Genomic DNA, 26,778 nt, shown 5'->3' with positions numbered 1-26,778 from the left:
GGGAGGAAAGCTTAGAATCATTTCCAAGATGCATTCCCTCCTTTAAAAAGAGTGGAGAATGAACCTGGGCCCTGGCTATTCTAGAAAAAAATAGGCAGGGCCCAGGTTCATTCTCCAGAGTTTTCAAACTAAAGGTGTTTGTTTCTAGTCCTCAGATGTGCAAGAATAGGTAAGAGGTCACAAAAATAATAAAGAATTTGAACTCATTGCATGCTGCTTTCTAAACCTTTGTACCATGCCTCCCACTGGTTTGATTTGATTTTTCTTTTTTGTGCTGCATGATCCACTGGTTTCAATATGTTTAGTGAAAAATAAAACAAACTAGCTGTAGTCTTCTGGCCTGAAAATTTTAACCGCAGTATGGCTATATATTATGGACAAGTGTTGTTAAGGATGTACATGTAGATGTGTTTTCTGCACAACTGGAAGATCCTGAAGGAGCAAGTTTAGAAAAGAAAAGAAAAGTGATGTGGAGTATTCTATGCCCCTTGATGCCATTTTGTCCTCTTTGCACTGTGCAATCTGTTCTTTGCCTACTATGCTCCTGCCTGTCATATGGGCAAGTGAGGTTAACGAGCGGTTAGCGTGGACTAGGTGTATTGAATCAACATGCAAACACAGCCATGTCTCCTCCTCTGAAATCCCATGCAGCTATATCACTGGGGAGTACTTAAAATTATTGAGACCAGCTTTGCAAATTGTGTGTGTATTTTAGCCTTCTGCCTCCTACATTCTTGCCGTCCTTCTCCCCCACTCCCTCCTGCCCCAAAGAGCAATACAGTGGTACCTCGGGTTAAGTACTTAATTCATTCCGGAGGTCCGTTCTTAACCTGAAACTGTTCTTAACTTGAAGACCAGTTTAGCTAATGGGGCCTCCTGCTGCCTCCGCGCCGCCGGAGCATGATTTCTGTTCTCATCCTGAAGCAAAGTTCTTAACCCAAGGTATTATTTCTGGGTTAGCGGAGTTTGTAACCTGAAGCATATGTAACCTGAAGCGTATGTAACCCAAAGTACTACTGTATTCCAGCTACCTCTTCTGGCTCTCTTAAGACTTGAAAAGAGAGCTTCATTAGTACCATAGTAGTATGGTAAATACTGCACAAATATTGCTATAAATGCCTTGAGCTTAGATAGGCCATCCTGTTTAGCAGTGAAACCTCCTCATTAGTCTTTCTCTGGGCCAGGAAATGAGTATGGGGCAGTAATTTGAATTGGAATATATCATTAGCTGAACACATAAGTTTAAGAAGTTGATCATTGGCAATACATACATTAGACAGTAAATTGATTTTGGCACATTCTCCGTTGCAGGTATGATTTTTAATGAACAAGACCAGGAAGTGAGAGACTTGGGCTATCAAAAGCATGCTTTCAATATGCTCATCAGTAACCGGTTGGGATATCACAGAGATGTGCCAGACACAAGAGATGCAAAGTATGTTTCTGCATGTTCTCGATAAAGTGAATGCTTTGTTTCAAGAGCCCAGTGGTGAAGATCTAGCAAAAAAGGCCAACAGAATGATGGGCAGTGGGAAGGATGGGGCTTGTATGTTGCAGCGATGCCTTTGGCAATGTGCCTATATATATTCCTACATATACTTGGGAGGGGGGGAGATTCCATTAGGGAGCTGTCTAGCTGCTTTGAGAAGGTGAACAGGGAAGGAAATAGCACCTAAAGAAAGGGCTCTGTGCTTTGCAAAAATGGCTTAGTCCTGCAGAAGGGAAGAGTCAGAAGATCAAGCATGGGAGCATCAAGCATTTTACAGTGTTTGTAGACATGGTTGATTTAAATTTTAATCAGAACAACCACAGGGGAGGCACTTTTTGCATTCCTGTATGGCTCCTCTGAGATGGAGTCCAGGGCACTTCATATTGTGAGTGGAGTACATGCTATACACCTGGAACATCAACAGTCTTAAGTGTATTACTTTACTTTCTCCCATTGGATCCCCCCCCCCCCCATATTTTCTTCATTGGGGGGAGAGCAGCTTTGGCCCTTCCCCCAAAATCTGGCAGCTGATTTATTCCCTCCACCCAATAGAACTTGACTCTTTGAAAATTGTCTATTTCATAGTCCTGTCCTGGGTTCTATTTCTTAGCCATGCTAAAGAAAGAAAAAGGATATCACATGTGACGTAGTTTTTTCATCAAGTAAACATTTTTCTTCCAGTCCTCTACAGATTTAAGGTCTCCTCAGAGTTGTCGAATGAGCATATTTCCCCCCAAATAGAGAGCTGATGGAAATGAGAGAGGATGAGAAGTAAGAAATTCAGACCATACCAGAAATTATATTAAGAAAGGGAGCGATTCAGAAATAACATGGTTTTGAAAATAAGTTCCTTTTTATATTTACATTGGCAAAATATGCATAACCTGTAGAATTGCTTGACGGTTCTTGCTGTGCAGTATGCAAGACAAATATGTATTTTTCTGTTGCTTAAAGTGCTTAACTTTGGCTGGATTGTGCCCTTTGTGTGTGAAGTTCTTTGCAATGTAAAATCTAGTAATCACTATGGCATTGCTATCCATATAGAATTTAAAATTTCAGAACCAACTTTTAACATATGCATGCACAAAAGGCTGTATTCCTTTCTCTTGCAATGCAGCTATATATTGTGTACCTTGAGAAACCAATCTTTTAATTTCAAATTAATTATCCAGATTTGTAAAACAGCCCTAATAGCTGCATATCACTGAATATTTTGTTATTTGAGCTTTGATTTTGGCTTTGTCATGATCCTGTTGTAATGTGTAGGTTCAAAGATCTCACTTAAAAGGCCTTTATCTCCTTATTAGGATAGAGTGAACATTGAGTTCATTCTTGACATCATTCTGTGTTTTAAGTATGGTTATGAACAGGGCTGCAAGATACTTTGCAAAACTTAGTAACCTGTATAATTTTCTAGAAGCAATATTGGAGAGAAGGAAGGAAAAATACAGCTCCCTACCCTGCTTTCCTTTGATTCAGTGTTTAATTGAGAATTCCTAGGACTCAAGCTTAACTGGAAATTAGATATACAATCATTTTTTTTCATCATTACAGTGTGCCTCGCAAGACGAAATGAATTCGTTCCATGAGTTTTTTCGTCTAGCGAATTTTTCGTCTTGCGAAGCATGGTGTCGGGAAAGTTTTGGAAAAGCTTCAAAAATCACCAAAGTCTTAAAAAACCTCAAAAAAGGCTACCACACCGCATTCTATGAGTTGCTCCTCGAAGTCAAGTCGCAACTGTATTAACGGCGTTAAGAAAAAGGAAACAAACTTGCAAGACGTTTTCATCTTGCGAAGCAAGCCCATAGGGAAATTCGTCTTGCAAAGCAGCTCAAAAAATGCAAAACCCTTTCGTCTTGCGAGGCATTCGTCTTGCAGGGCACCACTGTACTGTTACATCTTTTCTCTACGCTATAGAATTGTAAGAGGTTCTGTAATATAGGAAGCCCTACTTGTACGTACAGGGGTCAGTAAAAGTAAAAATGAGCCGTGGAAATTGCTGAATATGAGGAATAGCTTGAAGAAGGGGAAAAGAATGGAATAGAAGGGGAAAGATATTTGGGTCTTAAAAAGACATGCAAATGGACAGGGGAAAAAGTTGTGGAGAAATTTAAAGAATAGTGTTTAAAGTTTTAAGGAACTGTAAAGTAGGGAAGTAGGGAATTAAAAGGGGAAAGAGCATATATTCTTTGCATGCCGAAAATATCTGAATCAAGTACTGCCACCTCTAGGTAGCACTGGGGAACACCCCTGTCTGAGATGCTGCTGTAGTTGGTGTGGAGTATATTGAATGAGATGGATCAGTGGTCTGACTCTGTATATAGCAGCTTCATGTGTTTGTTAGAAGGATATCAGGATTAGAAAGGTATCGCAGTGCTGAAAGAAAAATTAAATGGGGAAAGGAGGAGGATGAACGAAGTGTAAGGTGAAGAAAGGGCTATGAATGGAAGGAGCAGAGGAAGAAAATGAGTGGGGTGGGGTGGGGAAAGGACTGGATTTTGAATAACTTATCTGTGGATGCTTTAGAGATAGGATGACTGTGTTCTCTAAATTCCCTGTTTTCATTATCTTAAAAAAAAGTGGACAAATGTAATGCAGAGGAAGAAATGTAAAATATGCAGAGTTCAGTTTCTTCAAACAACAAGCATGCACAGTAGAAGGATAAATCTGCATCCTCTACAAAAAACAAAATCCTGTATTCCTCAGCAACTCAATTGCCAGACTCCTTTTTTAGGTGCCAATGATTCACAGGGCATATGGTTTCTTAAACTCATGAGTGAAAGAGATTCTGTGGGGGAAACAGCTACACGCATATTGCATGGTTATTATAAAAGGGAGGGTGCAGCTTCTATTTTGGTATTATTTGGGGTGTTCGTGAAATATTAGCAACATTCTTTGAAAACCATGTGTTATAATATGTGCTTTTTCTTTCTTGCAGGTGTAAAGAAAAAAGTTATCCTCGTGATCTGCCCTATGCTAGCATTATAATTTGTTTCTATAATGAAGCATTCTCTGCCTTGCTTCGGACAGTGCATAGCGTTTTGGACCGCACCCCATCTAATCTTCTCCATGAAATTATCTTGGTGGATGACAGTAGTGAATTAGGTGAAAGACTCTTGCATTATATGCTAATTTTGTGCAGTGTAGTCTAAGGATACTTGGACTACTGACAGATTACTAAATGCTGTCTTACTCCCCTTGCCTTTTCTTACTCTAGCTGATCTGAAAGAAGAATTGGATGCTTATCTAACAAAAAATCTTCCGAACAATATAAAGCTAGTCAGAAATGAGAAGCGAGAAGGGCTAATTCGTGGGAGAATGATTGGAGCTTCCCATGCTACAGGTAATGTCCTTTATATCCATGAATTCAAGTAGTCCCTTTGTTTGTTCAGTACTTCTAAATCATGGTTTGTCCAAATTGCTTGTGACTTTAATACATTTAATGAAGAATAAAGAAAAATATTAAACTTCTCATAGTAAATGCTCCTTGATCAGCTTTCAAGCAAAACAATACTACTACTACTACTGCTACTACTGCTACTACTATTACTTTATAATTTATACCCCGCCCATCTGGCTGGGTTTCCCCAGCCACTCTGGGCAGCTTCCAACTGAACACAGTGGTACCTCGGGTTACATACGCTTCAGGTTACAGACTCCGCTAACCCAGAAATAGTACCTCGGGTTAAGAACTTTGCTTCAGGATGAGAACAGAAATCGTGCTCCGGCGGCGCAGCGGCAGCAGGAGGCCCCATTAGCTAAAGTGGTGTTTTACGTTAAGAACAGTTTCAGTTTAAGAACGGACCTCCAGAATGAATTAAGTTCTAGGTACCACTGTATTAAAAACACAGTGCAGCATTAAACATTAAAAACTTCCCTAAACAGGGCTGCCTTCAGATGCCTTTTAAAAATACATCATTAAAATGAACAAAAAATAAGTCAGCAAAATACATAGAACATCCCTGGATTCAAAAGCAAATAAACGTCTGTTGCTGAGAAGACCACTGTTAGCCACAGTTAGTATATAAGAAATATAATTCTCTCACTGTCTCAAATTTTAATATGTATGCTTCTTCCTGTTATTTCCTGATGGTTAAATATTCTGTAGGTATTTGTCAGCATCAGTATAGAACCTGAATACTTGTGAAGGTGTCAGACTATAGTGAACCACCATTTGGAAAATAGGGTGGACACTCAAGAATAGTGTAGTTGGCTATCTCTTCTCTATTTTAACTTACTTAAATATGGAATCTCTCTTGCTGTCCAGGATCATTCCACTTCTGCTCATGGTGAGGAAAGCAGGGAAGGGGCAAATCCGAGGTTGGCTTCTAATCTTGAGTGTATTAAGCCTGGGAAGTAATGTTATAACAATCCCCTTGTTATAAAAGGTTTTTATTTCACCATAATATGTACCAGTTGTGAAAACCAGGGTTTGTGAAATGCAGTAAAACAACTGTGGCTTGTCTTTCTTTCCCCAAAAGGGACTAACTTATCTGGCCCTAGCTCACTACATGTAGGTTGACAGTTAAATTGTTTCCATTATGACAAGGCATCTTATTAAAGCTGTTTACAAATACCCCATTCATACTGATTCACAGTCATCTCCCCAGAGAGATTTGTTGTGGCTATAACATTTAATTAGGTTAAAGTATCTTTTTGATAATCTTTATAATCAGCCTGCATTGTGCATGAACAATAATCAGTGTTGAATCAGGAAAGCTTGTGTTATAATTTGTAATGATGATCTAAGCTCCTCCTAATTAATGCGTGTTAATCATCTACATTAATGCAGTATAATTACATTGAAGTTCCGAACATGCAGCAGTACTTGTTCAGCTTTACTATTTGAGCTCAGTGCTGCAGCTTGTGAATAGCTTCCCTAAGCTATACCCAGTGAAGTAGGAAAATTTTATAGCTATAACTGGAACACCTAACTGCCTTTTTAGAATGGAATTTCCTGAGTTTCTGGTTTCCAACCTTGGCTTTCATTTAGGAATAACTTCTAAGTTTTTATTGGGCTTTTTAAAACTCATAATTGCATCTTTTTTACTGGCTTTATGACTCATAATTGTAATGGATGACTCTTATGATCATTAGTATAGTTTTTATCATTTTAGCCTCCTGAGAGCATTCATGATGAAGGCTGTGGGATACAAGTTATATAAATAATACTCTTGGCGATTCCACACCCGCCCTGCCCCCAAAATCTGAAGGATGCTGTAACTTAATTTCCCTAGAAAAAGTACTTGATATAAGAAATGAAACTATTAGCCCACTTATTATTACATTATTAGTATCCAGATAATTGCTACAATTTAGGTCACCACCCTCTCACTCCATGTGTTTTCCAACAAGACAAGGTCTCTGGCTATTTGAGTTGTGTGTTTGTAGTTATTCTGAAATTGATTTCTTGAACAGGAAGAAATCCTGTTTGAGGCAAGTTTTATTGAGTATTATGTGTTCTGACATTTGTATTATAATGTGTTTGGGGGTGTCTTCTGTCTGATCAGGTGAAAATTGATTTAAATGTCATGGGGGACCTTAACTGACACCTGAAGAGGGGGTGGAGATAAAACGCTCATTATGCATAGAAGGGTAAAATATATGCATTATCTAACTGCTGGCTGCAGGTGTAGAATTCCTAGTTAGACATGTGATTGGCTAAGGCCAGACCTGGGGTGGGGCAGGAGTCAGCCCATGTTGGTTGGCGCTTGATGGTCATAGGGAACAGCCCATAGAAGAAGACAATAGAGGAGGAGCTGAGAGGAAGGCAGCATAGTTTGGTGGCCAAAGCCTTGGAGTTCCCTAACCTATTGGTATTGGGGGACTTCAACATCCATGCTGATGCCACTCCCTCCTCACAGGCTCTGGACCTGGTGTCTTCCATGGCGACACTAGGGCTCTCCCAGTTTGTTTCGGGCCCCACACATCAAGCAGGCCACACGCTGGATCTGATCTTTGGCGCTGGTATAGATGTGATCATGTTTCCTTCGATGAAGGTGCCATGGTCTGATCACTATGCTATGAAAGCCAGGATTGATGTTCCACCCCCACCCTGCTTAGGTGGTGAGCCGATTTGGGCTCGCCCGCGGAGGCTGATGGACCCTGATAGATTCCGCCAAGCCTTGCGGGACCTTTCTCCCCCTGGCGACTCATTGATTGAGCTTGTTGAGGGCTGGAATACCCAGCTCCTGGCAGCCATCAATGAGATCGCACCTAAGCGCCCTCTGCGACCCCGCAGAAACCGGGCTCCCTGGTTTACTGAGGAGCTCCGGAAAATGAAGCGGGACCTCAGACGGCTAGAGCGAGTATGGCGGGGTGCCCGTGACGGAGCCTCAAGAACATCTTATAGGGTTTTTATGAAAACCTACGAGATGGCAGTGAAGGCCGCTAAGAAGTCCTACTTCTCGGCCTCCATTGCATCCGCTAGCTCTCGCCCGGCACAATTATTTAGTATAATTCGGTCTTTAACGTCCCTCGAAGGACAGCCAAATTTAAATAACAATTCGACACACAGCTGTGAGGCATTTGCGAGCTTTTTTGCGGAGAAGGTCCTGTCGCTCCGCCATGACCTCCCTGCCAATTTGGATACAATAAAGGAACTGGAGGCCCCTCGACTGTCCTCGGGTCCAGTACTGGACCACTTTGACCGGATATCCCCAGCCGATGTGGACAGACTCCTCCGAGCTGGAAAGCCCACCACTTGTCCTCTCGACCCGTGCCCGTCTTGGCTGATTAGAGCATGTCCAGACGAGGTGCGGGCCCCCCTGGGGGATATCATCAATTTGTCCCTTGGCACCGGGACATTCCCAGGGGAACTGAAGGAGGCAGTGGTGCGTCCGCTCTTAAAGAAAACATCATTAGATCCCATAGATCTATCCAATTACCGCCCAGTTTCGAATCTTCCATTCCTGGGTAAGGTGATTGAGAGAGCGGTTGCTGAACAGCTTGGTAGGTTTCTGGATGAAACATCGGCTCTGGATCCATTCCAGTCCGGCTTCCGCGCTGGTCATGGGACCGAGACGGCTCTGGTCGCCCTAACAGATGATCTTCGTAGACAGCTGGATCGAGGCGGGTCGGGGCTGCTGATTCTTCTAGATCTGTCAGCAGCTTTCGACATGGTCGATCACGAACTTCTGGACCACCGCCTCGCCGACGTGGGGATCCAGGGCACAGTCCTTCAATGGCTGCGCTCGTTTCTCTCTGGTCGGGGACAGAGGGTGGCGCTTGGGGGGGAACTGTCATCCCGCCACTCCTTGGTGTGTGGAGTGCCTCAGGGTGCGATTCTCTCCCCGATGCTTTTTAACATCTTTATGCGCCCCCTCGCCCAGCTTGTCCGGAGTTTTGGGCTGGGCTGCCATCAGTATGCTGATGACACCCAACTCTATCTGTTGATGGATGGCCATCCTGACTCGGCCCCAGACACACTGATCAGATGCTTGGAGGCTGTGGCTGGATGGTTACGTGGGAGCCGGTTGAAGTTAAATCCTTCGAAGACAGAGGTCCTCTGGCTGGGATGGGATGATATGGGATTGAGGGGGCAACTCCCATCTCTTGCGGGGGTGCAATTAGTGCCAGCACCGTCCGTCAAGAGTTTGGGTGTAATCTTCGATACCTCCCTCTCTATGGAGGCGCAGATTACAGCTATAACAAAGGCGGCATTTTTTCATCTCCGCCAAGCTAAGCAGTTGGCCCCTTACCTCTCTCGCCCTGACCTAGCCACTGTGATCCATGCGACGGTCACCTCCAGACTGGATTATTGTAACTCGCTCTACGTGGGGCTGCCCTTGAGACTGACCCAGAAACTCCAGCGGGTGCAGAATGCCGCAGCGAGACTCCTTACGGGGTCCTCGCTGCGAGATCACATTCATCCGGTGCTATACCAGCTGCACTGGCTCCCGGTGGAGTACAGGATCAGGTTTAAGGTGCTGGTTTTAACCTTCAAAGCCCTATACGGCCTAGGACCCTCGTATCTACGGGACCGCCTCTCCTGGTATGCCCCACAGAGGAACTTACGGTCCTCAAATAAAAACATCTTGAAGGTCCCAGGCCTCAGAGAGGTTAGGCTGGCCTCAACTAGAGCCAGGGCTTTTTCGGCTGCGGCTCCAACCTGGTGGAACGCTCTGTCACAAGAGACAAGGGCCCTGCAGGACTTGACATCTTTCCGCAGGGCCTGCAAGACAGAGCTGTTCCACCAGGCCTTTGGTTAGGGCACAGCCTGACTCCCTCCTTTGGCAATCCTTACAATACTTTAGTTTATGGTTGCCATCAATTCTGATTTTAATTAATTCCTATGATGTTTTTATAATGTTGCACTATTTTAGTGTTGTTAGCCGCCCTGAGCCCGGCTTCGGCTGGGGAGGGCGGGATATAAATAAAATTTATTATTATTATTATTATTATTGCTGGGGTAGGTGAGTCACTTGGCTTAGCTGAATGAGTGAGAGGGGTGGGATCTGTCTACAGCACTGAGGCAGAAGAAGTGAGAAGCAGTTTGGAATGGTAGGCTCTGGTTTCCGGGTGGAGAGTCCAGGTGGACTCCGGGTGGAGAGTCCGGGTGAAGATTCCAGGACAGGACAGCAAAAATAGACCTGCACTTCAGTCCTCACTTGGAGTATTTGTGAGGGTTAAGCAGGATGGTGTAGATACAAGGGCAGTGTGGCAAAAGGGTTTTAACAGGGTAACCTAACTGCTTCCTCAGAGCTGCCATGGTTTAATAACGGTAGTGTAAAATAAGCAGTTGATATTTAAAGTGGCAGTAACAACTTAGCAAATGCATACTTATTTAAAGAGAGAGTACTGTGCTAAAGCAACCACATAAGCTTGTGCACTACATACTCTTGTAGTAAATAAACATTAATATTTTTGTTAAATATTGTAGTTATATCTGTCAGGCTTTGCACCATGTCTATATCCCAGTTACCAGGGCTGTTGATAAGTTAAGGGTTCAAACGGGATAAGTGATATTATATGGTGGTTGCAGTGCGAGTTTAGGAAAACCATTGGAGTGGAAGTTGTGGTTTGTTAATAGAATAAGTAAAGAATCACACACACCCCTTCCCACTGAAGTTTGAAAGGTCCAATTCTTGTATATAGCCACATAGATGGGGGAATCTCTCAAAATGTAATCATGAGATAATCCATCCCAACTGTAGTGTGATAGAGTTCTGCCTTTTTTAAAGAAAGAAAAGTGGAATTACCTGGATGTAGCAAGTACTTGAGATTTCCCCATCAGGCTGCTGTGTTTCATATTGTTCCCCTCTCTCTGCTAGAGTGGAACATGTCTAGAATAATGAAAATATGTAACTCTGACTCTGATTGCCTTGCTTTTTGTTCTCTGTTCTTATTGTGCTTCTCTTTTCTCAGGGAAGGTACTTGTGTTTCTGGACAGTCACTGTGAGGTGAATGAGCTGTGGTTGCAACCTTTGCTGACACCCATCCAAGAATCACGGAAAACAGTGGTTTGTCCTGTCATCGATATAATTAGCGCTGACACGCTTACCTACAGCTCTTCCCCAGTTGTCCGTGGAGGGTTCAACTGGGGTCTGCACTTTAAATGGGATCTTGTTCCTTTGTCAGAACTGGAAGGCCCTGAGGGAGCCACATCTCCAATCAAGTACGATTTATTTATTTATATTATAACCCACACTGCATTGTTCACACAGAGTGAGAAACATTAAAATACAATAAAACAATATTTCATTTAAAGACAACTTGATGTAAACAAAGACAATAAGCTATCAGCAAAGCTGCTACATAATATGCTTATGTAGTAAGATACCTTCTCTAAGTACCATATGCTAAAGAACATAGCATATTATGAAGGGAGTACCGGGTATGCAGCCATGTGCTCCTTCAAGGAAGGGGAAGATAAAACAGGGAGGTACAACTGCTTCAGTACTCATCTTTAGGACTGAACACTTAAATTGAAAAGAAGAATGAAGAAAAGGGATAGCCAATAGATGTAGTGAGCTGTACTAGCAAATGTCAATAATTTTCTCTGGAGAAATCTCCTTCAACATCCATTTTTAACAGGAAAGTTGAAACCAGAATTTCAGCAAAGGTGTTAATGAGTTGATATCAACATATAGTAAATAACTTATCCATAAATGCTGTTCATTCCAAGTTTGGCAAGCCTTTAATTCAAGGGTTGCCAAATGTTTTGGATTAGTGGGTACATTTAGAATTTTGAGAGAATTATGGTGGCTGACACAGGAAGTGTGCCACAACACAAAATTAGAGGTCAAAACCAGCACTTTGAATTGAGCTAAGAAGCTAATGGGCAGCCAGTCCAGTCGGGCAAGGATTGGCATATGTTCGAACTGTATTGTCACAGTGAGCAACCTTCTGCACCAAGTTGGTGACTCCTGCTTTAATTTGTAACCTGTCATGGGAACAGTTGGTAAGTAAAGGTCATTAAGACCTTGTACAAAAGCCTAAGAGATGTGTCACAAATAAGGAAGGTAAGGGAAAAACAATGTTCATCATACAATAGAAAAATTACTTCATTACATCTATGCTCTTCCCTATAGCCATAAAGGTCTCTCAGGATGGCGCACAACAATAAAACAATCAGTAAACTTAAAATTAAAAAAAATCACTAAAATATCAGAATTCGGGATCCAGAAAAACTTCGTAAAAACTTCCTAAAAACCATTACCTACCTAATGAGTGGTATGCACTGTCTTTCTGCAGGTTTTCAAAGTTTCCTTGAGTAGAAATCATGCTCGACACCAAATTGTCACCATTTTTATTTTTTTTAATTAGGAGTTTGGATCATATGTGAGTTTCTATTCCCACTTGGTTAGTCTTAAATATCTTACTGATTGGACAGTATTCCAATCCCCCCCACCATTGCTGGACTTCCACATTTGATGCATAACCATACATACCTCACATCAATCCTCTGTAAATTTTGTGTGACTTCAGCCCCCCCCCATCCTCTCCTCCCATCATTGGTAGGTATGGTTTTGGAAAACACTCATTTTCTTTTAGGTCACCTACAATGGCAGGAGGCTTGTTTGCAATGGACAGAGAATATTTTAATGAACTTGGACAATATGATAGCGGCATGGACATTTGGGGAGGGGAAAACCTGGAAATATCATTTCGGGTATGTATGTTATTTTTGTAGACTATAACCTTTTTCTTGGATGAGGACCCCGATTGAATCGCATTTCTTTACACACTATGGTTGCGCAGTAATTTTCTTTAATTTTGCAGAGCAGTTCTGTGAATGTTGAAAGTTCTTCTAAACTAGGTGTCGGGAATCTTTTCTGGTCAGACCAGATAGTTGATTTTTCATAAAAATAAATTTCCTTTTTCGTATCACAACTTCCATCACCTCCAGCTAGCAGGACTAGTGGTCAGGCATGATGGGAATTGTAGTCCCAAAAGAGCTGAAGACCAAAGTTTGGGGAACCCTAATCTAGAAGTTATAGCTTCTATCAGCTGTAATCCTTTCTAACTATGTTAAATAGACCAACATCTTCAGAAACCACACCTATGCTTAATATGACCTTAAGTAATAATCCTTTGTTTTATTAATTACTTCTGTTTCTGAGCAGATCTGGATGTGTGGGGGCAAACTTCTCATCATCCCATGCTCCAGAGTCGGACACATCTTTCGTAAAAGGCGACCTTATGGCTCCCCAGGCGGGCAGGACACCATGGCGCACAACTCTCTACGGCTAGCTCATGTGTGGATGGATGAATATAAGGCAAGATGGCCACTACTGTAGAATTACAAGCCATAGCAAAAGGTGGATGTATCTGGGTGCCTTGGTGGTCACAGCAGGGATGGATATTCAGAAACTCTGGTCCCGTTCCTGAAAAGTGGTAGCTTTTTCATCTTCTACTTTTTGTGTGGTATCAAAACCTTTCAATATAGGTTCTGAGTTGTAACAAAAATTTAGAAATTTGCATTGATAATTGCAGTAGGGAAGATTAAAGAAATGCAGTCCAGAGGCATAAGTGATAGAAATGAAATATAAAACACTAAACATTCTCAATTTTACTGAAAGGAAACTGGTGGAATTCCATCCTGATTTCACCAAATGCTGTTGGATGATCTCTGCAGAAACCAGCAGTCCCACATCTTCTGCTATTCTTTCCTTGGTGACATGTAGTAAAACAGTAAATCAGAACAAAATTGGTACGAGGGGCTAAACTGGGGCCCAACCCTTTGGGGTCTGCAGTTATGTTTTCTAACTTAGGTTATATGTTCATTATTTATCTTCGCATTCTTACTTACATGCACATTTTGAGCCAGGGTAGGAGATAGGCAATTATGTTCAGATTTTTTTTAAATGGACAGAGTTTGCAGCTGCTATGAAAAACTGAATAGAGCGAGCTGACCCCCCACAAATCATTGCTCCTGCCTTTGTCATGTGATTGAGACCTGTCCCAACCCAGTTAACCCCTTGTCAACCTATGGAAATGAGGGTGTGATGATGTGATGATGTTGTATCTCATTGGTTTCCCACTCCTGCACCACTTCGTTGGTTGGTTGAGGGAGTGGGACATTCACAGTGTGATTGTCATGAATCCAGGAATGAGAGACAAAGCAGATGGGGAATGTTGTTTTTTGCAGTGGTCCCATAGGTCCCATAATGTGTGGTTCTGCCCTTGGTCATTATTGGCTGGATAGGCACAGTAGTTTCAAAGTGTAGCTTTATAGCATGTACAAACCGCATTGGTTTACAGTTCAGAGAAATTGGCTTTTTGCTTGTTTTGTTTTCAGTCCTGTGTATTCATCCTCACTTCAAAATAGAATCATTGTTCTGAACTGTAATTCTTCCTACCGCACTTTCCTCTCTATGACATAGGAACAGTATTTTGCTCTGCGACCAGAATTACGGACAAGGAACTATGGGAATATTACTGATCGTGTGGAGTTGAGAAGAAAGTTGAACTGCAAATCGTTTAAGTGGTATTTAGACAATATATACCCAGAGATGCAAATTTCTGGTTCTAATGCCAAAGTACCGCCGCCACTCTTTTTCAACAAAGGGCAAAAACGACCAAAAACATTGCAACGTGGACGGGTAAGATGCTGTTCTAACTCTTCAGGTTTTTAAAATCATACTCTGAAAAATGTAGTTATAAAGATCACAAAAGCTGGCATCTGAATTAAAAGAAACGATATTGTTACTTTCTAGCTGTAAAATAGTGCAGCTTCGCAATAAGAGTAGCTTTGAAAATCTGTAACTATGCACTGTAGTTTTTAGGTCAAATATGCTAAAGGTATCATATCAGTCTTACTTGCCTTGCTTCCTGTGCAGGTTAACAACCTTCTTTATGGATGAATGCCTTTCACATTTGTAGGCCACTATAATCTCTTGTCTGATCAGAAGCACTCTTGCTTTAGGACAGGGTGGTCCAAGCTCTCAAAGTAGGCCACAAAAGTACTTCGACACAGAACCTGGGGGGCCACACAATGAATTAAATTTCCATATCAGAAAGTGTTTGCAATATATTTAATATTTATTATACACACATTTATCTACCTACCTAAAAAGTGACCAAAAATCATGGAGGCTGCCTGGTGTGAGGGAAATTGCTGGATGCAGGCAGGACTCCAGACAGGAAAGAGGAAGGGAGAGGGAGGAGCCAAGGGAGTTATTACCAGCTCTTGGTGGGGCAAGGCAGAGAGAGGAAAAGAGTGTGAAAATGAGCAACTCACTGCAGCTCTGCCATTTTGCTTTTATTGCTTTCTTGCCCCTTTCCCCCATCTCTCCTCCTTTGCCACTCCCACTTCCAACCCTGCCACCACGACCAAAATATTCAACACATGCACACACGTGTGTGCACACTCACTATCCCTAGTTCAAGTTAGGGATTCTCTCCGGATGAGAGAATCTTCTGCAAGGAAGACATTGCTTGCTTGGCTGAAGAAACTGCCTTTCACTCCCCTCCTTTCCTTTTTTTCTCCCACATCCTTCTTGCTCTCTACTCATCCTGCTCCCAAGGTGGATTCTCGGCCACAGCTGGGACGAGTGGCTTGTGCTGGTCACAGACTAGGGCAAGGCTTTCATGTTGTCGCTTCCAGTTCCCTGCAGCGTCAATACATAGCAAGGGCCACCAAGAAAGGGCTTGAGGACCACAAGTGGCTTGTGTGCCGCATGTTGAACAACCCTTCTTTAGGAACACATACATTGGAAATGACTTTACAGTGGAAGGAGATAAACAACCTTACCTTTCCAAAGAATTGTGAATGATGTAATTACTCCTAAGTTAGCCTGTTTTGCAACATTAAAATTTGCATAGGTGCATGCAACTTTCTCTTTTATCTCTGCTTAGCCTTGAGACTGCATCAGGTAGCTTTGGGCAAAGTCGCTGTCTGAGGTTACCTTATCAGCACCCAAAGTGGTGTTTTGTTTTGTTTTGAAAAAAAGATAGGCTGAAGAGCTTATAGTTTACTGTGTGTGTGCTGAAAAGTTTTGTGTCCTTACTAGTCTCTACCATGCATATCTCCTAGAAATCTGTCAACAGTGTTGCTTCTGTGATTGCAACAATACCTTGATCTATGAAAATTATTCTAGAAATAGGCATGGGTGGAGCCAGGACTTTTGTTAGGGGGGCAGAACGGATGTGATTGGTCAGTTAAGTATTTCTATTGTTTCACTTGATGGGGGGAGCTGCCCCCTGCCCCCCCCCCTTGGCTGCGCCTATGTTGTTAGGGGAAATTCTATAGAGCACATAAAATAACCTTCTGCCTCTTTCCTCCAAACGTCTCCCATTTTTTCCATAATGCTCTCCCCCATCCTCTCCCTTATATAATATGGCAAGAATGAATAGTATTGTGATTGCAGACGTTTTCCAGTTGTCTTATGTGTGTGTTTCTTTTGCAGCTGCTTCATCTTCAGACAAATAAATGTCTTGTTGCCCAAGGCCACCCAAGTCAGAAAGGAGGACTTGTTGTAGTCAGAGAGTGTGATTACAATGATCAAAATCAGGTAAGTGCCCGAAGACAGAACTTACTTGCGTTTCTTTCCCTAGCATTGTTCATTTTTATAGTCTCCACAGTGTTGCTTTATTTTGATCACTCCTGCATAACATTAAAAAAACACACACACCCAAATTCCTTCCTCTAGAGACACGAAAAGGGTCTCTCACTTGATATCCTCTCACTGTATGCTCTGGTCATCTATATCTTTTGACACTTACGTCACACAAAGCTTTCTGTTTGTATCAATTCCCTTTCCATTATTTCAGGACTGATCACGCAGATAAATACATCAGTATCTATTAGCTACTTTTACAAATTTTTGCCACTATTGTCTGCTTCAAAATCACTTACTAAAAGGAGGCTTTGTGGATTCCTTAAGTACCTCACTACACTAGGTGATACATTCAGAATTCTGCTCAGCGTTTGAGGTCCATTCCAGGGACTTTCCAGGGCACCAAGAACAGATCTGCTTCAAAATGTGCCTTAAGGAGGGGCCCCATGCCCTGGAAATAAGTTCAATAGAGTTACAGGCCCATATGAATGTGGATTTAAAATAGCCAGAGAAATTATATCTGATCCAAAAATGCACAGCCGTTAGAGGGTTTCAGAATTAAAGCAAACATTTGGCATCCTCCCTACTTTTAGGTAATTTTAGAGAAGCAAAAAAAAAAAAAAAAAAAGGGCGGGGAGAGAAAACTGGGAGTTTTCCATTGCTAGCACCTCTCCACATGTTCAGATTGGTCTAATATATTTCCTTTTTAAAGCTCAGCTCATACTTGTTCACAGAAAATAAGTATCTGTGGTAGTTTTTTCTGCTTAAGGTAAACAGATTGTTTTTCACTCAATGCCTAATTTGAAAAGGGAATTGTTATGGTTCCAAGGGGTTGCTCAAGAGCAAGCGGGCAAATGCGTCCCTGCTCGGCTGTGAAGCCTTGCTTTTTATGCCAAAATAAACTTTTACCTGTCCAGAGCGCCACTCTCCCATGGCTGGCTCATTCACTGGCAGAATAATAATAATAATAATAATAATAATAATTTATTATTTGTACCCCGCCCATCTGGCTGGGTTTCCCCAGCCACTCTGGGCGGCTTCCACAGAAACCAAAAAAACATTAAAATATCATACATTAAAAGCTTCCCTGAATAGGGCCGCCTTAAGATGTTTTCTGAATGTCAGGTAGTTTTCCATCACCTTGACATCCGATGGGAGGGCATTCCACAGGGCGGGCGCCACCACCGAAAAGGCCCTCTGCCTGGTTCCCTGTAGCTTCGCTTCTCGCAATGAGGGAACCGCCAGAAGGCCCTCGGCGCTGGACCTCAGTGTCCGGGCAGAACGATGGGGGTGGAGACGCTCCTTCAGGTATACTGGGCCGAAGCCGTTTAGGGCTTTAAAGGTCAACACCAACACTTTGAATTGTGCTCGGAAACGTACTGGGAGCCAATGTAGGTCTTTCAAGACCGGTGTTATGTGGTCTCGGCGGCCGCCCCCAGTCACCAGTCTAGCTGCCGCATTCTGGATTAGTTGTAGTTTCCGAGTCACCTTCAAAGGTAGCCCCACGTAGAGCGCATTGCAGTAGTCCAAGCGGGAGATAACTAGAGCATGCACCACTCTGGCCAGACAGTCAGCGGGCAGGTAGGGTCTCAGCCTGCGTACCAGGTGGAGTTGGTAGACAGCTGCCCTGGATACAGAATTGACCTGTGCCTCCATGGACAGCTGTGAGTCCAAAATGACTCCCAGGCTACGCACCTGGTCCTTCAGGGGCACAGTTACCCCATTCAGGACCAGGGAGTCCTCCACACCAGCCCGCCCCCTGTCCCCCAAAAACAGTACTTCTGTCTTGTCAGGATTCAACTTCAATCCATTAGCTGCCATCCATCCTCCAACCGCCTCCAGGCACTCACACAGGACCTTCACCGCCTTCACTGGTTCTGATTTGAAAGAAAGGTAGAGCTGGGTATCATCTGCATATTGATGGACACCCAGTCCAAACCCCCTGATGATCTCTCCCAGCGGCTTCATATAGATGTTAAAAAGCATGGGGGAGAGGACGGAACCCTGAGGCACCCCACAAGTGAGGGCCCAAGGGTCTGAACACTCATCCCCCACCACCACTTTCTGAACACGGCCCAGGAGAAAGGAGCGAAACCACTGTATAACAGTGCCCCCAGCTCCCAACCCCTCTAGACGGTCCAGAAGGATGTTATGGTCGATTGTATCAAAGGCCGCTGAGAGATCCAGCAGAACTAGGAAACAACTCTCACCTTTGTCCCTAGCTCGCCGGAGATCATCAACCAGTGCGACCAAGGCAGTTTCAGTCCCATGATGAGGCCTGAACCCTGATTGGAAGGGATCCAAATGGTCCGCATCCTCCAGGCGTGCCTGGAGTTGTTCAGCAACCACACGCTCAATCACCTTGCCCAAGAATGGAAGATTTGAGACTGGGCGATAGTTGGCCATACTGGCCGGGTCTAAAGATGGTTTTTTAAGAAGCGGTTTAATGACCGCCTCTTTCAGCGGATCTGGGAATGTTCCCTCACAGAGGGAAGCATTCACCACCCCGCAGAGCCCATCGCCCAGCCCTTCCCGGCTAGCTTTTATAAGCCAGGATGGGCAAGGATCAAGGAGACAGGTGGTTGGTTTCACTCGTCCAAGCAGCCTGTCCACATCCTCGGGGGTAACGGATTGAAATTGATTCCATGCAACTTGACCAGACAGGGCTCTAGCACTCTCCCGCCCCAGCCCTGCTCCCACGGTGGTGTCTAGCTCCTTCCGAATATGAGTGATTTTATCTGCAAAAAACGTTGCAAAATCGTTGCAGGAGATCTTGGGGTCTTTACAAGGCCCCGATGGTAAAGGTGGTTCCGTTAAGTTGCGGACCACCTGAAAGAGTCTCCTGCTACTATTTTCTGCAGATGCAATAGAGGCGGTGAAGAAAGTCTTCTTCGCCGTCGCTATCGCCACTTGGTAGGCTCGACGTTGAGCTCTAACCTGTGTCCGGTCAGATTCGGAGTGAGTTTTCTGCCACCGACGCTCTAGCCGTCTCAGCGATTGTTTCATCGCCCTCAGCTCCGAAGAAAACCACGGGGCTGTCCGGGCTCCATGCAATCGGAGAGGGCGCTTCGGAGCCAGACAGTCGATAGCCCTGGTTAACTCCGCATTCCAGCGGGCCACCAGGGAGTCAGCTGAAAGGCCATCAACATGGGATAAAGCATCCCCTACCACTCTCTGGAAACCATTTGGATCCATTAAGTGGCGGGGGCGGACCATCCGAATTGGTCCCACCTCCCTGCAGAGGGGAAGGGTCGCGGAGAAGTCCAGTTGCACCAGGAAGTGATCTGACCATGGCACTTCTTTGGTTTCATTTTTACTTAGTGTCAGATCACCCACGTTGCTAGAGGTGAATACCAGGTCTAAGGCATGTCCATGACTATGAGTTGGGCCCAACTTATTCAGGGACAGCCCCATGGAGGCCATGCTTTCCACGAAGTCCCGAGCGGCCCCTTGTAAGGTCGTGTCGGCGTGGATGTTAAAATCCCCCAGGACAACCAAACTAGGTGTCTCCAGGAGAACATCCGCCACGACCTGAAGCAGCTCGGACAGGGAATCCTTGGTGCAGCGGGGAGGTCGGTACACCAAAAGGAATCCTGTACTGCCCCTATTGCCCAACTTCCAGAACATGCACTCAGAAAACTGGGTCTTCCCAGTAGGACGCCTGGTGCAGACTAATGACTTTCTAAAAATCACTGCAACCCCCCCTCCCCGCCCACATGACCTGGGTTGCTGTGCGTAAGAGAAACCTGGTGGGCAGGTGGCAGCAAGGACAGGCCCATCTGTCTCATTCAACCAGGTCTCTGTCACACAAGCCAGAATCTGTGAGTGGGCAGTCTTTAAGCCTTCCCCAGCAGAGTAGTTTCTTGACGCCCAGTCTGTGCCTCCCCTCTCGTCGTGGAAGCTTACTGCGCAAGGAGGGCGTGGGTAACGGAGGACCTCTCTCCTCCCCGCTTTGCCCAGGCAAGGTGTCCTGGCACCGTCTCACCTCCTCCGAGCCCTGAAGCTCCTCTCCACTGGAAGCGTACCCTCCTCCGCTGAGGAGGAGCTGCTCCCCACGATCTTTGGGGGCTCTCTGTAATCCATCCGGCTTTTCCCCTCTCCCCCCTGAGCCGATGGCAGTTCTCTGACAGGAATTTTACTTAAATGCAATTAATAGGAAATTAATCTGCTTTAAAATACTTTAGAAAGCTGAGATTTTACACTGTGATTTGTAAAGTGATTTGTGGTTGTTTTTATGTTACTATTTTACTGCTTGTATTTTTGTACAATACTGAGAGATTTAGAAATGCTTTTACATTATTCCACTACTAGGTATGGCTTTACAATGAAGATCATGAGCTGATCCTAAACAATCTCCTATGCTTGGATGTGTCTGAATCTCGCACTTCTGATCCACCACGCCTTATGAAATGCCATGGATCAGGAGGATCTCAGCAATGGGTGCTTGGGGTGAGTTGCGGACACGAGTGGATGATTTCAGATCTCTTTCTGTGTGTGTCTTTTTGTGGGTAAGTATGTGATTTTCTAATTCTGAAAATCACATATGGGTTAACAATTCCACAGTAATGTTTTTCAGTACAGGTTTACTATTAAATGATGTATGTGCTCATCTAAATTATGTGGAGATCGGTGGAGGAGTGAACTATCATGTAAATGGGCCATTGTTGGAATAAAAATCCAAATACCTCCTTTTGAGGTTACATGGAATAACCTGACAAGCTTAACAATGGAAGACATTTATCTACTGGGGAGTAGCCATGCTGGAAACATTTAATCCAGAGTCCGATTTGCAAAAACCTGGCCATATATGTGTTGACTGTAGATCTAATTGGGTATTCAGAACTACACAAAGATTGTTGCAAGAGGGAGAATGGAGCCATGCACTCTCAACTCCAGCCCCTCAATACTCTCCACATACTGGAGGGCATGTCTGCAGGAGAGCTGTGCAATAAATTGCCATATTGTTGAATATCGGTACTGTATTGAAATAACATTGTGATAAGTGTTTCCACAAGGCAATATGCCGCTAAGCCAAAAATGGAGACTTAACAGCTTCCCAGGGGGTAGCTCAGCTGAAGGACACTTTGCATTGCAGGCATGGTGTCTCCAGCTTTGCTTGCTCTCTCCCTCCTCCCTCCTAACCAATAAGAAATGACGCCAGGGTAGTGCATTGCATTTTGAAAATGTGCCTCTTTACTACCATGTCTGGTTATTTTGAAATGAAAGTCTGTTCTGCAGTCCACATCATCTAGAGGGCACTAGACTGGAGAAGGCTGACCTATAGCAATATCCCATGAGATGAGCTCTCCGGGATTAGCTTCATGGAAACAATAATCTCACTGTTTTTGTCTACAGTGGTAATGTATTGTAATGTTTGAAGAGTTCCCCAGCTTTGCAATACAGTGGTACCTCGGGTTAAGTACTTAATTTGCTACGGAGGTCTGTTCTTAACCTGAAACTGTTCTTAAATTGAAGCACCACTTTAGCTAATGGGGCCTCCCGCTGCTGCCACGCTGCTGGAGCACGATTTCTGTTCACATCCTGAAGCAAAGTTCTTAACCCGAGGTCTATTTCTGGGTTAGCGGAGTCTGTAACCTGAAGCGTATGTAACCCGAGGTACCACTGTACATAGATTTGGCTAAGAAAAGTGATCCAAACAGATCACTGCAGCATCAAGCTTCAAACATTAGTGCCTGAATAGTTATTCAGAGTTCCTGTCCTCTAGATGAGTGGTGACTGAATCAGGGCAACATTTAACTACCCTAGTAAGGTCAGCTCTTCTCACCCCAGCAAAGACACTATTCTCATTCAGAAGCAGGTTTTGAGCTGCTTTGCCTCAACTGTTGCGTTTTATTTTTCTGTCTCCAGAAACATAATCGACTCTATCAGGTGTCCGTCGGGCAATGCATGAAGGTAGCTGATCTGCTTAGCCTCAAAGGATATGTGACCATGGCAATTTGTGACGGCTCCCTCCCTCAGCAGTGGCGCTTTGAAAGCTGAGTGACAGTGAAGGCCCATTTCCACAGTAGCCCATAGTTGACCTTATAGAGCCTGCAGTCCCTGCTGCTATTTCTGAAACGGAACAGTTTGGGAAGCTTTTAGAAGCAAGCGGAATAGGAGCTGTGGCAGCCACGTTTCAATCTCTACACACATAGAAGTGCAATTCATGTAAGTTTTTTGCACTTCCCTGGCAAATGTAGATACTCTAAATAGTTAGACCATTGTATTTAATTAGGAAAGAAAATTAATATTGAATATTTCCAATAGTCAGCTGACTACCTTGTCTTGCCAGTACTTCATGCACAAGTGTTACTGTACTATTATTTTCTTTGTTTGGATGATGAATTATTTTAACTGATCTGGAAAAAGAATATTCATTTTTAAACAAATCTCAGTATTTAATTTTAATTCATTAATTTTAACATGCTACATTGTTAACATTTTATGTCACAGCATTTAAAATAAGTCACTACAGATTTTGATGACTCTGGGCAGCATCCAGAATCATGAAGTGGAAATATGTTTATGCAGTGGGTCTCATGCCTTCTGCCTGCTGCCCTCCTGTATCCCAAAAGCCTCCCCTGACGATCTGGGAATCCTTAGGGAGGTATGGGAATGGGGGCTGCAGCAGTTGGGAACAATTACTGGAATTCAAGTAGGGGCTGACTTGCAATAGCAGAAGTGCCTTTCTGCTTGCAAATCTTCAGGTGCCACCATATGAAATTGGCATTTTAAGAGCAAGTATGGTACTTTTTCTGTTATTATCAGTTTCTGAGTGAAGAGGTCAACAGAAACGATTATGGTGCAAGATGTATGTATCTCAATACACTTGTGTGGACTTTTTAATTTCTTCCTCTGGATTGAAAGCATTAATTGCTGATTTTTCCTTTATTGGTTCATTCAGCACTGGTTTAAAATGCAGTTGCATAATAAACTTGTGAAAATACTTCAGGGTTAACAATGTTTGAAACATTTTCTGTCTTTCTCTGAAATCGAGCAGTATGCTTAAGACCTTGTCCAAAGGGGGTGGGGGAGATCTGTACCTTATAAGAATTTATGAATTTAAGAATTAAAAATTTTAATTTGCCACAGAGTTAATTTTTACTGATTTGTGGACTGTATGCTGCTCAACATACAAATGGAATACCAGCTAGTGTGTGCCACCTGTCTTATTTTAACAAGTCATCTAGTTAGGCCTGCATCCCCAGCACATAACACAGCACACTATGAACACTTCTGAACATAGACTGCATTTTCATTTCAGTGAAGCTAGCAGCTCTGTAAGTATGGGAAGAAAGCCCTTGTTAGGAAACAGCCCTCATGAAGTATATAGTCCAACAAAACAATGGCTATCAGCTGCACTGTGTTCATACAGAAAGAAAGCTGTGGGTGGACGTTACAACGCCAATTCAAGGAATTTGAATCTGTCCTAATATTTACTGTACCTTATTTTCAAAGAATTGAGCAGATTATATCCAGATGTGGAAGGCTATGGTATCCAGAATAGAAAATCGAGTGGAGTTCTTGTGGGCAGTGATTTTACTCTGCAGATCATTCAAAAGCCATATACTATAGTCTGGGAAGCATTCAGATTATATGAATTGCACTGTGGCTTTTTTCCAACTTTATCTGTTCGAGGCTATGTGCCTCTCAGCAATTAAATCATTGCTTTTGGTATTTTAGTTTGGAGTAAAGGTGATGGATTTATTTTTATATTATTATGGCTGCTTCTCTCTTTGAATGGCAGTGCAGTGCTGTACCAAATCTTGAGGCTCCTAAGAAAACCATCTAGGAACATTCTGCTAAAATAAGAAACATTTCCAAATGAAAATATAGAGGTAATATTTATAGATGTAAAATATTTTATTTGTAAATGCTGATCTTCTAAATCTGTTTCCACAAATTTCAAAGCCCATAACACTCTGTATACTTCAAAAATTCATTTTTTGCCAACATTAGATAACTATTATACAGAACAGAAAAAACCTGTAGGACAAATACTGGTAGGATGTTGGAATATTGTACAAGAGAAGAAAAATATTCGAGAAACAAATTTCATACAGCTATTTATCAAGAGAAAAATATATACAATTGATTTATTCTGTAAGATAAAAATACATCATGCCATATACATTACAAGTTCAGAACTGTAGCACTGAATATATCAACAGTTTTACAGTCCACTTTCGCTGTGCACACAAAAAACTTCATTTTTTTAATATTTAGACTGTGAAGTGTCAGTACCAGAATTTAAAGTACAAAATAAAAAAACTAAGCTGCTTCAAAATGTTGATTAGGTTTCTACAAGCAAACACAAACAGTGTTTTATTTTTTTTAAAGAAATGTAAACAAAACAATCCATACAAACACATTTTTTAAATTACATTTTCCAAAACCCTATTGCCAGAGTCCTGCAGCTGAAAGCACAATTACACATAATTTTTTCTTTGTTTTTACTTTGAAAGAAGGCAGCTATTGTATTAGACTTACGCTCTCACTACACATTTCTATTTTCATTACATGATTTAGTGTAAGCTGAACAGTTCATGTAATCCCCACTACCTTTTTCTGGAAAAGAAAATCAATGTTCAACTTCTATTTTGGGTGGTTTTAGCAGTTATTCACAGTTATCACAAATTCTAAGCACAAAAAACCTGATTTAAGAAATAGGGATGTAACAATATAATACAAATAAAATAAATCGGTCTAAATTTCCTCAGACATCTACAAAAGTCATAGTTGTAATATACATGCTCTCAACCAGTCTTAACGGTTACTTAAAAAAGTTATTAATAGAGCACAGTTGAGCCTGCTTTAAAGATTAAAAAAATAAAGTAAAACCTCTCTTTAAATTGAGATTTTGGTTATTCCATAACAATTGTAATGGCATTTTTAATACATGAGATCATATTGTAACATCCCTATCAAAGTTTTATAATAAGCACCCGAACTGCTGCAAAGTCTGGTAGCATTTGGTCAATTACTATTTTTTTATACTGTACTTTATTCCTCAAAATATTTACACTTTTGTACAAAGTAACAGGGTTTGTTAGTTCTGCAGGTAACAGCAGCAGCTTGGCTTCTAACTTTTCCTTTTAAAAATAGCTTCATTCACTTATTTCAATAATAAATACAAAAAGTTTCTCTTATTTTACAGAAATCAAAAACTACAATAAACTGACTCATGGAATCAAGTATTTTAAATGTATTTTAGTGCAAGTTATTTCCCTTAGCTCTATCCCTAAGGAAGTCATTTCAGTACATTCCTTGTTCAGTGGTGTCTACTTTTATTTATTTATTTTTCTGTATTTAGAGGGCCTGCCCCTTTAATAAGTAAGGCTGTGGCCAGCACTTTGGACGTCTCCCTTTCGCTGGTGATTTCAGTCTACATTCATTGATGCCCCACTGCCCTTTTGCAGTTCAGCCATAGCTTCTCTGCCCAAGTTCAACAATTTCTCCTTATGAGTTCATAAAATCAAAAGTGCTGGACTGGTTTGGAGATCAGTTTCACCTCTGTGTGCCTCGGACATCAGGCAACAACTCCATATTCTGCCAGCTTGCTTCACACTGGTGTAGAATACAACTTTCAGAAGTGATTGCTTTCACACCCACCCACACCCACCCCATAAAAATCAAAAAAATCAAAATCACTTCTTCCTTGGGACAAGCAACCCCTGGAGACAGCAAGGAATGCATCTAGTTCATCCATTTTCGGCAGTTTACAGCTCCACAGTGACATGGAATCTTGTGCTGGTCATCTTCAAAATCAAACTTATAGTCATAACAGAGCTGAAAGAAAGGGACTGCCAGTTAGGTTTGGTGTTTGCAAAATCATGAGCAACTACTCACCTCATATATATATATATGGACGCTTTCTCAATTTCATCATATGTTGTTGGATTTTAAGTTGCTAACATTGATTATGGATGGAAGAAGCAGCTTCTTGCAAGGTGAACTATGCCTAGGGTGCTAAAGCTCACCCTTGTTGAATCAATATAGTGGTAAATGCCATATTCATCTGTAATGTGATAATGGGCTAAGTAGCCGCCCAGAATGGCTGGGGCAACCATTTCAGATGGGTGGGGTATAAATAATAAATTATTCTTCTTATATTATTAATATCCTGAAACGGTGTTGCAGATTAAGGGTTGGTTTAGGAGATACCCCATTTCGGTAACCAGTCTAACCAGCTCATTGTGGCTGTTTTTATTTGCCAGAGTACTCGCTACTGAAAATATAGTGCAGAATCAAATGTGCAAGAATGTTCCCCGAGGTGTTTGGAAGCAT

General features: G+C 42.6%; 2 protein-coding genes across 9 annotated transcripts in view; one reads left to right on the top strand and one right to left on the bottom strand.

Moving 5' to 3' along the window:
- The window catches only part of GALNT11 (polypeptide N-acetylgalactosaminyltransferase 11), a 243,969-nt gene that overhangs the window by 10,855 nt on the left and 206,336 nt on the right, over positions 1-26,778 (top strand). For 5 of the 6 annotated variants that reach the window (XM_082192392.1, XM_082192391.1, XM_082192390.1 and 2 more), the window contains 10 exons: positions 1,312-1,435; positions 4,428-4,594; positions 4,707-4,832; positions 10,856-11,105; positions 12,485-12,602; positions 13,057-13,209; positions 14,317-14,535; positions 16,342-16,446; positions 20,803-20,940; positions 22,360-23,452. In XM_082192392.1, coding sequence (XP_082048518.1) covers positions 1,312-1,435; positions 4,428-4,594; positions 4,707-4,832; positions 10,856-11,105; positions 12,485-12,602; positions 13,057-13,209; positions 14,317-14,535; positions 16,342-16,446; positions 20,803-20,940; positions 22,360-22,491 — 1,532 coding nt within the window. In that variant the 3' untranslated portion in view covers positions 22,492-23,452. Of the gene's footprint in view, positions 1-1,311; positions 1,436-4,427; positions 4,595-4,706; positions 4,833-10,855; positions 11,106-12,484; positions 12,603-13,056; positions 13,210-14,316; positions 14,536-16,341; positions 16,447-20,802; positions 21,008-22,359; positions 23,453-26,778 lie in introns of those variants that run through there. The other variant, XM_082192395.1, reaches the window with a different exon arrangement.
- The window catches only part of KMT2C (lysine methyltransferase 2C), a 143,986-nt gene continuing 141,543 nt past the window's right edge, over positions 24,336-26,778 (bottom strand). For all 3 annotated transcript variants that reach the window (XM_082192087.1, XM_082192088.1, XM_082192089.1), the window contains one exon: positions 24,336-26,280. In XM_082192087.1, coding sequence (XP_082048213.1) covers positions 26,188-26,280 — 93 coding nt within the window. In that variant the 3' untranslated portion in view covers positions 24,336-26,187. The remainder of the gene's footprint in view (positions 26,281-26,778) is intronic.

Source organism: Podarcis vaucheri (genome assembly GCF_965113315.1).
Source record: "Podarcis vaucheri genome assembly, chromosome: 12".
In the NCBI taxonomy this organism is placed as follows: domain Eukaryota; kingdom Metazoa; phylum Chordata; class Lepidosauria; order Squamata; family Lacertidae; genus Podarcis; species Podarcis vaucheri.
The sequence above is the reverse complement of the archived record's forward strand: the minus strand, read 5'-3'. Positions and strand labels throughout refer to the sequence as shown.